This window comes from Corapipo altera, unplaced genomic scaffold (assembly GCF_003945725.1).
Source record: "Corapipo altera isolate COAL_440 unplaced genomic scaffold, ASM394572v1 55, whole genome shotgun sequence".
In the NCBI taxonomy this organism is placed as follows: domain Eukaryota; kingdom Metazoa; phylum Chordata; class Aves; order Passeriformes; family Pipridae; genus Corapipo; species Corapipo altera.
In genome coordinates this window covers 9,873,819-9,888,374 of record NW_020884882.1, presented here as the reverse complement: position 1 = coordinate 9,888,374, position 14,556 = coordinate 9,873,819, and the positions used below count along the sequence as shown (strand labels likewise).

Genomic DNA, 14,556 nt, shown 5'->3' with positions numbered 1-14,556 from the left:
GGTTCAACACTCTGGAACTGATGGAAATGCAGACTGTCATCTGAGAAGTGCTGGTTACACACAAGTCAACTTAAGAAGGTATTTTCAGCATGTTTGTTCAGCTTTGTCATTTCCAAAAATAGTTGCAGCCCAGTCCATTGGTGCCCTTCTCAGGGACACTGGAACATCAGGAGACACCAAGGTCTTCAGGGGCAACACACCCCATCAAGGCCTGTATGTCTTCAAAGTAAGGTTCAAACCAGGACACTAAAAACTATCATGTTTAAGATCCTACAGTACACAGTCCCCCAGAATCATAGCAGGGTTTGTGGTTTTTTCCCCTCAAAATTATCATTAGTTTCTTTGAACTGTTTTATGCTTGGGCAAATCACCTATGATCTAGTATATTATACTATCCTATTTCCTTATAATTGTCCCTTGCAGAATTCTCGCATGTTCCACAGTGAAAATTCTGGGCCTCAGAAACACTCCTGGGATGGCATGGAAAACAGCTAAACTGGGGAAGAAGAGGCAAAGAAAAATATAACTGAACTTTTACATTAGAATACATGCTAAAAATAAACTGATTTTTATAACACCAATGTGTATTTTACACAGACTCTGTTGTCATTGTTTCTATTGCTTTTTCTAAAGAAAATATACAGCTGCTAAAATGGAGCCTAGACAGGAAAAGGGAGAAATCTGGCTGTGAACATGATTGTACAAATAGCTTGTTTCTTCACTGCTTTTCCTCATTGAAAAAAATGTGTCCATAGGCATTAGTGTTTGAAAACAAGCAATCTCCCCACAATTCCCCTCCATGACAGGAACTGCCCAAACTGATGAAGCAACATGTAAACTATAAAGCATCAATGCCACTGCAGCTTTTCAGGGAAGGAACTGCAATGAAATATCGTTGTCCTCTATCATGGTAGCCTGCGGTAGAGAAGTTTTTTTCCTATCAACACTGCAATAAATCACTCACTAGTCAGATTTCATCTGATGTTGCACCATCACACCCAAGGTGGAAATCTCCACTGAACTGAACAGGAACTTTTTTTTTCCAAGACCAAAACCAATAGTACCAATAGTATAACCAACTACCTGCTACTATGTGCTGTAGCCTTTCCCCACACCACTCCAACTTCGGTGCAAAAGTAACCAGCGTTATCAGTTTTTATATGAACACTTACAATTCTGGCTTCAAAGTCAACAGAAAAGCAATAGTAAAGCACATTTCAGCCAAAGGCATCACAAGGCCATCTGCCTTCAGTATCACCTACCAAAGAAGTTTCCTGCCATATAAAATAGCCTCATTCATTGCTTGGACAAGACTATTCTTGGGGAAAAAAAAACCACCAAATTTCATTTCACAGTGGTGTCCATAATCATAGATTCAGACACATATTATGAATCCCCAGTGAGAAGTCAGTTCTACTCTACCACTACAACATCTGCTGAATATTTGTTCTAACCCACCTACTAACTGCTTTACTAATGGAAGAAACCTATTCAGGTATATAATTCCTAGGCTTAATTATTGTTATGCTAGGATTTAAAAGCAATTGTATTCATACATAAATATATATATAGCAATACATAGCAACTTGAAAGCAAAATAGCACCTTAGGAGTACTCAACAGACTTGACAGTGTTGCAGACTGATCCAAGAGCATCAGAGCATCCTCCTCACCAGTGAGATAGAAAATATCTGAGAAATCAGGTCTCAGTGTCTGGAAAACTGCTCCAGCCACTCAGCCCCAAGGGGAAGAATGACATTACACCCTCAGCTATGCATTTAGGCACTGGGGACTCCTCCTTGCAGCTCATCTAAGGCCTGGACAGCAAACACTGTGCAAGGGTAAGGGTACGGCCACACTGCAGAGGGATGGGGCAAAGAAAGGAGCCCCCAGTCCAAACAGGAGCGTTCCTGCGGATGAAGGGCAAACACCTACAGCAAACACAACACAGTGCTCAGGGAGGCAGCACTGCACCTCTTGCTAGATTTTGGGTTTGCAGCAGGGAGAACAACTCAGGAACCTACATGGCAAAGACCACCAGAATTAACACAAAGGCCAGTGACCACTGGAACAAGTCATCAGTGGAACAGAGTCAAGATGAAAGAACAAAGGAATGACAAAGCAGCTCTGTAAAAGCATTGACAGTTCTGAATAACAGACAGTCCTTCAAACTAAGATCTTTTTGAGAGAGGCTGCAAATATTAAGGACACTAACACTGTGTTATCCTTATATCCAGCTGAAAGATCTCTGGAGCTTTTTTTTTTTTTGTTATATATCCAAACCCACAGCATTAGTTCCTTCACAACCATCTTGGCACCACTGCAGTGTCATCCTGGAAGGCAGGACAGCAGAATCACATAATAAAACACAAACAAGTAAGCAGGCTTCTCACATAGCACGTGAGTGAGGACAGCAAGGGCAGGCAGAAAGGTCCAATTTTGTAGATGCTGCTTGTATCAATCACAGCAGAATCCACCAAAAGGCATCATGGGAAGCACGAGACAGTTTATCAGCTTTCCAGGGCAGACAGGACACTACCACTGGCTTTGATCCTTTATTTCACACAGCTGCATGGTCCAGACAGCCAGTGGTAACAGAACTGGTGTTCACCAAAACCATGTATTTCATCTCCAGCTAACCAAGAAAGAATGCTCTTAGCAAGGTCCACACACTTCAACATCATTTCCAATGAATGCAACTGAAAGTTTGCACATCAAACTGTGAGGCCTGTGTCTCACTCAGTGTATGCAGTTTAGAAACACGTGCTTTTGCAAAGAAAGAGAGCACTGCTTTATTACAGTGGGTGCTCATAGCCTCTGTTCAACTGAAAGCACAACTGTCAGGCACATTAATAATTCCATTCTGATCTTCAGCTTTTTAGCAAGTGAACTTGTTACTAATAGAGTGCAAATGAGACAAGCTCGAGTTGTTACTCTTTGACAGTGTGCATCTTACAACCCTCATCTGTCTCTGCAGACACTGCCTGCACCCAAAATGCCTGATGATGTCTCTCAAATAGAGGAGCGAATAGGGGAATGCAATCTCAAACTACAGAAATGAAGAGTCATTGATCAAGATAGCAATCAAAACTGTAAAGTGTGAAGGTGTAATCAAGAACACTGTGAAACTGTAAGACTCCTCTGGTCCAAAGAAAAAAGTTAATTTACTTCCTAAGTTGGTTTTCACCTTGAAAGCTAATTGCTGAAAGAGAAAAGGTCACACTGCTTAATAACATTAAACAGAGAATACAATACGTGCAGATAGTGTTTGACATGAAGTATTAATTAGTTCTTGACAGAGAATCTGTTTATGCTGTGATGTATCACTCCTTGCATTGAACTATATATTGAGATTCACTTATGACAGGTGTCACTACTGTGTGGGAAAGTCACCTTTACCTTACAATCCTGGATCACTGTATAGCAGGTTTGCTCATATATTTTTAAACACAGCTGGCTTCTTGGCACATAAACATGAAATCCTGTGTGGTTTTAAGTCATTCACTGAAAAGAAATGGTTTTCTGTTTTGATATCACATTCAAGAAATTTACACATAACTCTTACATTGCCTTCAAGGGTGAAGGAATTATGCTCTTCATCACATCATCTACTTACTAATTATGTTTTGTTCCTACAAAACACTACTTTAGCAGTTTACTTAAGTAAACAGTCTCTTGCTTTCTCTGGGTAGCTAGATCCACCTCTTTTTGCCCTTGGTTTGCCCTCTTCCTTAATTCATAAACATAACTGAACCAAAGCAATTAGAAGCAAAAGAAAAGGTGAGAGAAAACTAAACTTGAGAAATTAAAGTAACGCATAGCTCATACCACTCAGGCACTTCAAAGGAAAGTTAAACAGGAAATGAGATTCAGACCTTCCAAAAGGTTCTTTTATTCAAAATTAAGAATTCCAGGAATTCTTAAACATTGCTAAAATTATGAGAAGTACTGAGCAAGATGACAGCAACCCAAAGAACCACCTGGTAAAAATACAGGCTCAAGTTTCACCCGGCAGAATTTAAAACAAGATGCAGAAGAACAGAAATGCTCATAGAGACACTGGCCCAACATTGCCAGATGCTGAACTCCAGAAGAGGTTGAGCAAACACCTCACTAAATGCTTCCACACACCACAGCATCTGGTTAATCCTTTCTGGAAATGCTGTTTCTGAAGCCACAAATTATTTCTTCCAACCAGATACCCTCACCAGAGACAGGAAGCCTTGCCTCTGAGAACTGAACCTTCATAAACACAGAGGGCAACCACCTCACAGTACTGTGTCCATCACTGTCCATTTGGGAAGCCTGTCCTGTAAACTGCTGAGGATGATTTCCTGCACCCTGTGATCAACTCACCAGAGCACCAACACATCCTCTTTTGGACACTTCATCACAGCACTACCTTCAGATATTTCCTCTGATATTATGTTATGGTTCACCATTGCCTTACTAGGAAGCACCAACATTGCTGCAGTCTGAATTCCACATTGGATTTGACGCAGGTCCATCGTTCTTGCTGGCAATCTGCTGGCCATGGGGTAAAAGCCAGCTAACAACACGACAACAGCTTCTTACACCAATTGGTGCAATGCAGAAACATCCAAGATAAAAACTGAAGGCACAGGGACCCAGACTCTGCTTTTTCCACTGGAAGTCCTCCCTGCAGAACATTGCCTGGATGTGCCAGGGGAAGCCTGTGCTACTCTGCCAGTACAGGACTCCTGGGTCTCAGCATTTGCCACAGCCTCCAAGATATTTTTTAACTACTTTTAACTGTAAAGTATTCTTTACTGCATTTATTGTTCAGTGATGACTTAAAGGAAGCATTTATTTTTAAATCATATTTGACATTTTTTTAGGTACACTGGAAAATAAACCAATTCCTACATATGCAAAAATTAGAAATTAATGAGATCTGGCAATTATCTTGATGGGAAGAACAAAGTGATTTAGTTGAACATACAGAGACTTACTAAAAAAAAAAAGTCTGCTCTAGTAGTTAAAAAACAAACAAAATTGCTTCTTATTGATTTTAATTTAGGTTGAAACACTAGCTGTCTCTCCAACAAAGCTAGAAATGGAAACAACTATAAATGAGTACAAGATGTGATAAGATAGACAGATTTTTAAGCAATCTAGTATAGAGATGACCTCCACTTTAGACTGTAGTTAAAATATGATATTATATGTATGGATCAATAACTAAGTTTGCATTTGTCTCAGCTCCAAAAGCTGGAGAGCTACACGTCTTTTTTTCTTTAGCTACTCTAAAATGTTGTCCAATTAAGCTCCACTGTTTTTTTTTTCTTACAGATCCTCTAGATTCTAATTTACAAATAAAATCAAGAGAAGCAATTAAATGTTAAGTACTATCAGCATGTTTCCCCAAGTGATGCACATGTGCAACAGAATAGAAGTAGTCCAATCTTGATACAGAAGACCAGGTTACAAATTGAAATACATTCGTATCACCATTACTTGCAGCTTCACGCTTGGGCAAGTAACAACATCAGGCACCACACGCTGCCCGTGCCTGCACAGAGGAGGCTCCTGGACCACAAACCTCACAGGCTGCAGCAGCTCCAGATCCACTTTACTCCTCCAGCCTCCAGAGCCAGCACAGACACAGAGCAGGGGCAAACAGGGGCTTGGTGTGCACAGGAAGAGTAAGTGCAGCACAGAACAGTGCTGGAAGGCACTTTTGGTGATGGCCATCCAGTCCATCATGTTCAAGGCTAATTAAAAGCTTGCTGGCAGACTGCCTGGTCACTCCTCTCTGCTCTCCAGACAGCACACACTGCCAGGGCCTGCCTGGCTCACACGGCACTCTGTCCTGAAGCACACCAGAAGTATCCACATCGATCAAACACGATTTATGATCCTTCCAGCGTGCCAGAACTTGAGGCAATACTACCTGATAGGTATGGATCAGATCTTCTCTGTGTTTTTTGTGAAGGCTTTTATACTTGAAAGACTGGACTCCCTCTCTCCTCTAGACATACAGATCTCTCCATTTTCTCACCACCTTCACAGACACCAGCCTCTTCCCAGACAGGACAATACTAGCTGGGGCAGAAGGGACTGGTTTTTCCTCAATTGATGCATGATACTAATTTGCCAAAACAGGTACGATCAAAGTGAAAAGCTAGCAGTACCCAAGGGAGGCCACCCTAATGGAAGAAGGACCACAGTAACAGAGCAGATCTTGCAACCAGCTCAATATCCAGCAGCAGAAAAGAAACACTGTCTACCAAAGCCAGCAGCATGAGTAACAGTAAGGGGATGAGGGTATGGATGGTGGAAAAAACAAACAAACAAAAAAAAAACTCCACCACGTTCCAAGAAATCTACTGCCTCTGAGGGGTCTCATCCGAAGTGTAATCCCCACTCCAAGGTTGTGATGAACCTCATCTGTCAGTCACACCAGTGTTACCACAAGGGCAACAGCTGAGGCCAGGTCACAGGCAGGTTCTGGAGCTGTGTGAAGCTTTCAGTGTATAATGCTTAACTGAAGTCAAACCCTAAAATCACGCACTTTAGATAACTCCACAACAGTTACTGACTGCTACTGCCTTAAAAAATGTTGGGCTAAAAAAGGAAACAAAGAAAACCATGAGAAATGATGCATCTGAGACACCAACACTGCAGATGACTTAAGCCTTTTTTTCTATTCCTAAAATTGCCATTATAGCAGCATTCAAGTCACATTAAAAAAAAAAAAAAAGGAAAGAAGATACATTCAAAGAGTTTATTTTAGGCCACATCCACTGAATAGCAGAGTATTTTGTTCAGCACTGACTCCAATAATGATCTAGAAGTCATACTAGGCAAACAATCAACATGAGCTTCCTTGCTGTGGCAGAAAAATAGGCCACTGAAAATCCTTGGACAAACAGAAAGGGCAATAGCATTGCACATACATAATGTGAATAAGACCAGTGTTCAGTTCTGATGTGCACCTTTCTGGGAAGGGGGAAAAAAAAAAAAAAAGAAAAAATGCAAAAAAAACCCCAGATTGCTACAAAAATTATTCAAGGACTGGAGAAAATCTGGTGGCAAAGGGCTTGTGGGGTTCAGGTCACTGAGTTAATCAGGACATTGTGACATGGTTTTACTGTAATGGACTCTCATGGTAATAAAATACCAGAGGGCTCTTAAAACTGGTAGAGAAAAGTGAAACAGATAAGAGACAGTTGTTAAAGTGGTTGCATATTTGGAATTTGATCTTCAGTAATTTGAACAACCACTTTTCTCGGTGGCCTATTTATTTTGGTAACTACTTTATCCAAGGAAAGAAGTTGGGTATCACTTAAATTGACAGCTGTTGACAGGAAAACTCACAAACACCTTTGCAACAGCCACAAGTTTGCTCAAAAAACTAGGTACAATGCAACAGAACAATTCCAAGGACTGATTATTATGGTAAACACCTCCAGAAAGCCAGAATTTTAATGGATGGACATCACTTCACCACAGGCAGAATCATACTAAGAAATGGTTTTGCATTTCGCCATCCAGTAAAAGAAAAACTCTCCAAGAAGCATAAAGACAGTAGTAAAACTGTGCATCTTTGACACAAAGCCACCCTTATGGAACTGCTGAAAAGAACACACACAGTTGTATTTCAGAATAATGTCATGATGAGGTTTATGGTGCAAATCCTCACCTGCTGAGAGCTGCCACAGCAACAGCAGCCTCAGTCATGCCACAACAACGTGCCATTACACCAAGAGAAGACATCATAGAATTTGCCCAGTTTGCACCCCCAGTTCACAAATATAACAATGAATTAATTCACAGTAAACAGAAGGGAAGTGCTTTGCAATGCATAAACAATGTAGTAAGAAACAATTTAAAAAGTCACAGCTTTGGAAACTGCTGTCGCTGAGCACAAACTTTTAACACTTACTTAAATAGCTAAAACTGCACAAAGGTGTCACTTTGGAACACAAACAGTTATACAGAAGCCATATAATCTGATGCAAAACCCTTGGGCAAAGAAGGAAAAATAAACAACTCATTTTAGAACCTGAACACTCCATTAGCAATTCTCACCAATTAAAACATGATGCAACTGCTGTCAACAGGCAAATTTCAGTTGTATTTTAAGGATGGATTTAAATACAAAATACACAAGCTACTGCACTTTAAGAATAATAATTCAACTAGCTCCAAGTAGCATGGAGGCCAACAAGAAGAGACACTCAACTGGCTCTCTCTGTCTGAATGGCATCTGAATGGATGAGAAGTTTAAGAGACAGTCATGCTGCACAACCCCTCATTTCTACTTTGACTGCGGTAAATCTATACTATAATCTCCAGAAGTCTAAAAGCACCTTAGGAATCTAAATGTCAATGAAAGTCTATTCAAAATTTAATCCCTAAATTCACTTGTGATAGCAATGTAGATCTGTACCTAATTGTTTGAAAGCTACTAGATATCTTTATTGTCTTAGCTTGGCATTTCCAGGGGGTGGGAGGGTAGGGAAGGATGGACAGACAGAAGTTTCATGCTGAGGTTTATATAAACATGCAACCGCCATAAAAATCCCTAAACTTCCCCTAAAAAACTCTTAGATAACAATTACTTATTTTGAGATGGGTATCACTACTTCCTCCTGAGATATAAAACAAATTCTTCTAAAATCCAGAAGAAGAAAAAAAAAAAACAACCCAGGAAAAAAGATTTGACAGGAGACCATTTCTAAGCACACCAAACTGACACGAAGGCAGGGACTGGTCCTCAGTGGTGCCGGGGCTACTTCACAGACATTCTTGTATTAAAGAAATGTAACAAGGTCCAAAGAAAGTAACTGTTGAGGACCATCAGCAAGGGTCAGGACAGAACTGTTTCTACTCACCTCTACAGTAAAAAAAATGATTTTCCGGTGCATTGGCACAACTGAACCTACCACCATTTCCTACTTATTCTGTGTTCACCTCTTCTTACAGTGAAGTTCCTTTTCCACTCTGGGACAACTAACACTGGCAATCAACCAGTCTGACAAACTCCAGGGACCTCCAGGTCTAAGAATTCAGATTGTTAAAAAGCAGTAATCCAAACTGTAGATACTTTTACAGGAGCAAGAAAAGGGCAAGGCACTGCTGTGGTTAAAGCAAATATTATAGCATTTCTTATGTCTCTTAGAAGCCTCCTACAAGGATAGAAAATGGAAAGAGTGAGGTGTGGGAAAACTGAACAACTCTCCACTTTGCCTGCGAGGAGTTATCAGACAGCTTTCCTTTCCTGTCAGCAGAATAAACTGACTCCAAACAGAAGAACTTGAACAGCACTCTGTCAGGGAGACAGGCACACTTTATTTCGGGGAAAAAAAAAAAAAAAAAAAAAAAGAGAACAAAACGGCTGCCACAAGACCAAATAACATCCCACATTTTGCTCCTAAATACCAATGCAGCTCTTCAGGGCTCAAGGTCTCATTCATTACATTGCTGCGAGCAGAGAAAAGGATTTTTCAAAGCAGCTTTCCTGAGCTAAGCATCCAAATCTCAAAACACCTAGATTTTCTTTAGAAAGGTCTCCATGCTATGAATGCAAAGTCCCTCAAAGCAGGCACTGGACAGGATAAACGTGTATCAAGCATCACCGTAGCATTTATGCATGGAACAACTGCAACACCCACATCACTTAAGATTTTATGTGTCAGTACTGCTGGCAGGTGCGTGACGCGGTCAAGTTTTAAGTTCTAGAAAATGGTTCATCATTATTCAAATGACTTGATAATTAAGAACACCAGTACTTCAACTCCCAAGCAAACTTAGAAATGCAAAATAAAACCACATTAAAAAAAAAAAAAAAGGCCGTGCACCAACTGATTTTACTTTAACAATAGTTCACTTGAAGACTAATTCAAATTGTTGTAAGGTGAGCTATTCAGCGTCGTAAAAACACGTCTTACAGTGATTACATAAATTTCTTAGCTTCCTTACTGCCCTATGTCTTCCCTCCTCCTCCAGACAGGTGGGGAGTTTATTCCCACCACTGTTTTCCCCCAGCTTCCCAGCAGTAATCAGGGAAAAGGAAAAATGAAACAACAACAGCAATATCCATGGATTATCTCAGTATCATCACTGCTGTGCTTGCAATCTGCGCCCTCATTCATCTGTTCACTTGCAGGGTGGGAAGAGATTCTGCTTAGGCCACAAATATGTGACAGCTCAAGGCATAAAGCAGGAATCTGCTGTGTCCTGGCAGCTGTGCCTCGAGAAGATGACTGTACACTGAAAGGCAAGCATTTGGGGACAGGACCAATGTAGCCCAGATTCATCTGAGAGTACACCTGTCCTCACTGAACTGGGGTGGGATCCCACTGGAGAGCTGTACGACCTGAGAGCAGTATTAAAAGAAAGAAGCCAACTTGAGTTGCCCCAGGGCAAGCACTAGCACAAGCTATTGAGTAATGGGAAAATTAACAGCACTCAAGGATGCCTTTTCTTTGATTTTTTTCCTCTAAAGGTTTATTGACACACAGTTGTGAAAACTAGTTGTTTTCATCGAAAGTTACTCTCTAGTTGGGCACCTCCAACTGGCCACACCCCAGGTGCTGCTGTTTAATGTGAAAGGGTGCATTAATGTACATCTTCCTTCTCTGCCTTCCTTCCAGCCCCTGCATGTCTCCACAAAACTGATCCAGCCCAATTCCACCAGGGACTATCTGACAATCGGTGATGTCACATTCTTGCCAACCTGGTGCAAGAAGATGCAGATCCACAATTTTCACTTGGAAGAAACAATGACAGGAGTTTACCTCACAAAGAGAGGAAAACTTTGTAAAGATATTTAGACACGTAAAGCAGCAAGCAGTCACCAGAATGGATATATAAACCATAAATTAACCCATTTGGTGCATATCCACATTCTCAGATGACTCCATATTTTTTAAGAGAATTTCTCTGATGAGATTCCACTTCCTAAAATACTTAATAATTGTTGTTTAGAATTAAACTTTAAGTAATGGGGCACATAAACATAAATCATCAAAATTTCATAGCACACAGGAGCAACTCTGGTCTTTAAAAATGGAAGCACAGGAACTTGGGCAAAAAGAAAATCAGGTTCATTTTTTCATAATTTCTCTGATTAAAGTTATATTAGCTAAAATACAGTGTTATTACTAAACCCTTAGGCTTCAAAGCACATCATGCCACATGTTCATTTGGCTGCTAAAAAGAAGCAACCAAATGCTTAGCATTTTTTCCAAGGACAGTTAAGATTAATAGTTTGAAGTCATTTCTTTAATTTAACCATGGAACTTGAACATTGAAATTAGAGTCAACTTTAATAACATTTTATTTCAGAAAACTCTGTAGTCCTTGAGCATTGATCATAGCATAGATAGAGTCCTCACTGTTAGCTGTCTTTTCTATAATTGGAAACAAACCCCAACTATTAAATTTGCAGAACTTGATAACAGTACAGCCAACACTTGTCCCTGCAAAGACTCAGAAACTGGGAGTGAAACGATCACCCTACTGAAATCAATAGGTGGTTTCAGTGACTTTTATGGTACCAAGCAGGACCTATTTGTTCCACAAAGATACTCAGTGCAGATGCGGGTGGGATGGGTGAAGGACACAACATCTCTGTGCTTCACTCACAGAAGTTCCTCTCTGCTCTAAGACATCCATTTTCTGAAGAGAATCAGAAACCCTTTTATCCCCATTTCCTAGACAAAAAGAAGAGGAGACAGGGGATGAGAGAGCAGTAATAGAAATCCTAACTCACACACACAGGAAAAAAATCCTCCCTGCTCTTCCAAGCGAATACAGGCTTTGTAGGCATTGCCAACACCCCAACAGGACTCAGGGAATTCCAGTTACCCTCAAATTGTGCTCCTTTCTTTTTTTGGATGTACTGAAATCCCTTCTTTCTGTGATGCCTCTTCTTCACTCCCCACTTCAAGATGCCTCTCTGCCTGCTAGCACAGACAGCTCCTGTGACTACTTAAAGATTTTTGAAAGCTGGGTCCAGGCCCCGCTAACCACAAACCTACTAAGAGACAGCAAAGCTCTCCCTGGAGTTTCCCCCCCAGAAGCAAACAGCAAGCTCAGCTCTAACAGCCTGGGAAGGCTCACTTGACATTCTTTATCTGCAAGGACTCCATTAGCAACTTCCCGTAACGTAAAGCATATTTTATAACGCCACTGAAAATAAGGGATAATTAAAATGTAAGAAGTGTCATCTTCATAAAAGCCACAGGACTAAATAAAGTCTTGGAGGGCCCTCTCCTGTACGTTCCGTATTTCTCTATGTGCACAACGTACCTTCCTCTGTAAAATCTTTCATAGACAAAGCTCGTCTTCTCTGTACCTTTAAAAATATCTGAAGTAGTATTTGATTAGTTCATAAGGAAAAGCTCCTAGTATAATTTTTCCTCCAAGCAGAAGACAGTTACATGCAAAATTAACTCTCAACTCAGAACTACATAGACTCAAAATCCAAAAACCCATTTAGGCAGTTACCAGGTCAGCAACGACTTGATTCATTACCAAAGAGCTAATCTAGACTCAAGAAAATTACTTTCGTTTATGCATCTACCCTAAGAAAATGGTAGCAATTGTCACTCTTTAGATGACAAGATTGTCACAGCAACAGCTAAGAGCTGCACAAATGTGTACCTTTTCCTTTACAAAAAAATATTTACCCTCTCCTGGCAAAGCACAGAGAAATCAGGTAGTAAGGATATTCTGATAACACTAATATTTATGTCTTACTGATTTTTGGTACTGTGAATTTAGATTAATGAGCAAACAGACCCCACGGAAACAACCTCTCTTACCTTGTCTCAGTTTGATTTATTAAGCAATGCAATTACCAGTGACAAGCCCACAGAGAAATGCACTAAACACTTCAGAAAGAGGAAAACCTTACCCACATACTTTTTGTGCCAGAATGACTCCTTTCTCTTACTGCAACCTAAGGAACAGCAACAAAAATACCTACTTAAACAGTGAAAACCTAATACAACCCCCCTAACAAAGGCATACTGCAAAGACTTATTTTCTACATGGTTCATTTATTGTTGCTGAACAAAGAAAAGAATAGCCTTTATGTTTCCTCACAAAGTAAAGTGATTTGCAGGGGAGAAAATAAATAGTGACCTCTCTTTCATTTAAAGGGAGAGAGAGATATGAAGCAGACCGAAGAAAAGATGCTTGTAAAATACCACCAAAACAAGAAACACCTTAGTTCTCTAATCCTCTCTAGAAAAGGCTATGAAAAGGTACCGAAACATTTGTGGTGGATACTAAATGGTTAATATCTGGCCGGGATTCCCCGCCAACACAAATTCCGATGATTTGCCATTGGATGTTGTCAGCACCAACGTCCTGTTATAGTCCACCGAGATCCTCCCTGCAGCTTTCCTGCCTCGGGCATCTCAGATGTACGGGATCAGAGTCTGGAGCGTCCCCGCTTATCACGATGCTTCGCTCACCACCCCTTGGCTGCTCACACACCGGGTACTGCTGCTCTTCAGAAGGCGGCACACAGGAGCGAGCAAGTCACTGAGGTCTAACATGGTAGCTCTGTGCAAAAACTAAATGCATAAAAGCCCTTCTGGAAAATAGTTTGCTTTCCAAGCAAGCCTTTTAGCCATGAACATCCCTGAAACATTCCCAAGTATTACACAGCTGTTTTACGGCTTCTGGCGCTCAAGAGTTTACCAACACACTGCAAACGTCCACAGACCTACTCTGCCTGCATCCATCTTCATATTCAAACCATAATGCAAATATTATCTGGTTCAAACATTGCTGATCTAAATCAGCAAGCCGTACAATACTGTCATATTAAACCGACATCAGAGCTTGTTTTCCTGCAGCGTTCCTGGAGCCTGCCTTCTAGATGTAATTACTGTACAATATAAATCAGAACCAGAGAGAAAGGCTTCACTCCGAGCGCTGAAATTGAGAAAAAATCAATACAAAGAAGATAAATGTTTCGTCAAAAGCTGCAGAGGTATTAACCCTCTCTTCAACTTAGTTCCTTTTTGCTTCAAATCATTTTACCATGTGAGAACGGGAGCTCTGTATTTGGCGATGGAGAAAAGTATATTTCAGAAAGAAAACCAAAAAAAAAATAAATATGGAAACAGAAGTGGAAGTTTCTATAAAGCCTCCAGAATTTAATTCTCTCGTTTCACACTCGCACACCTGGAGGCAGCGAACAACCGGGTCTGCCTCAGGAGCCCACGCAAGGGACAGGAGGAGTCGCGGGTTGGGGGGGACACGCACCTCCCTGGGGAGGGGGCTCGCCCTGCCCCGGGCGCCTCACCCCGCACACACCCCCACCGCGGCCCCCCGCGCCATCACCGCCGGGAGGAGGAAGGGAGCGCAGGGAAAAGCAAACAACCCATCAGAGCCTTGGGGGTGCCCGGCCGTCCCCCTCCAGGGCGACCCGCGGGCCCGGCGGACACGCGCGTGTCCCGGGGACGCGCCGGGCGGGGCCCGCGCTGCGCGCCCGCGGAGGGGCGCGCGCCCCGCGGGGGCTCCCGGCGGCGCCACAGCGCCCCTGGAGGGCGGCCCGGGAACTGCGCGG

The 14,556-nt window shown here is 41.6% G+C and overlaps 1 protein-coding gene across 1 annotated transcript in view; it reads right to left on the bottom strand.

Moving 5' to 3' along the window:
• The window catches only part of PTPRG (protein tyrosine phosphatase, receptor type G), a 386,788-nt gene extending 382,281 nt beyond the window's left edge, over positions 1-4,507 (bottom strand). The window contains exon 1 of the mRNA XM_027640323.1: positions 4,356-4,507. Within this exon, the coding sequence (XP_027496124.1) occupies positions 4,356-4,507 (152 nt within the window). The remainder of the gene's footprint in view (positions 1-4,355) is intronic.
• Positions 4,508-14,556: the final 10,049 nt, after the last annotated feature.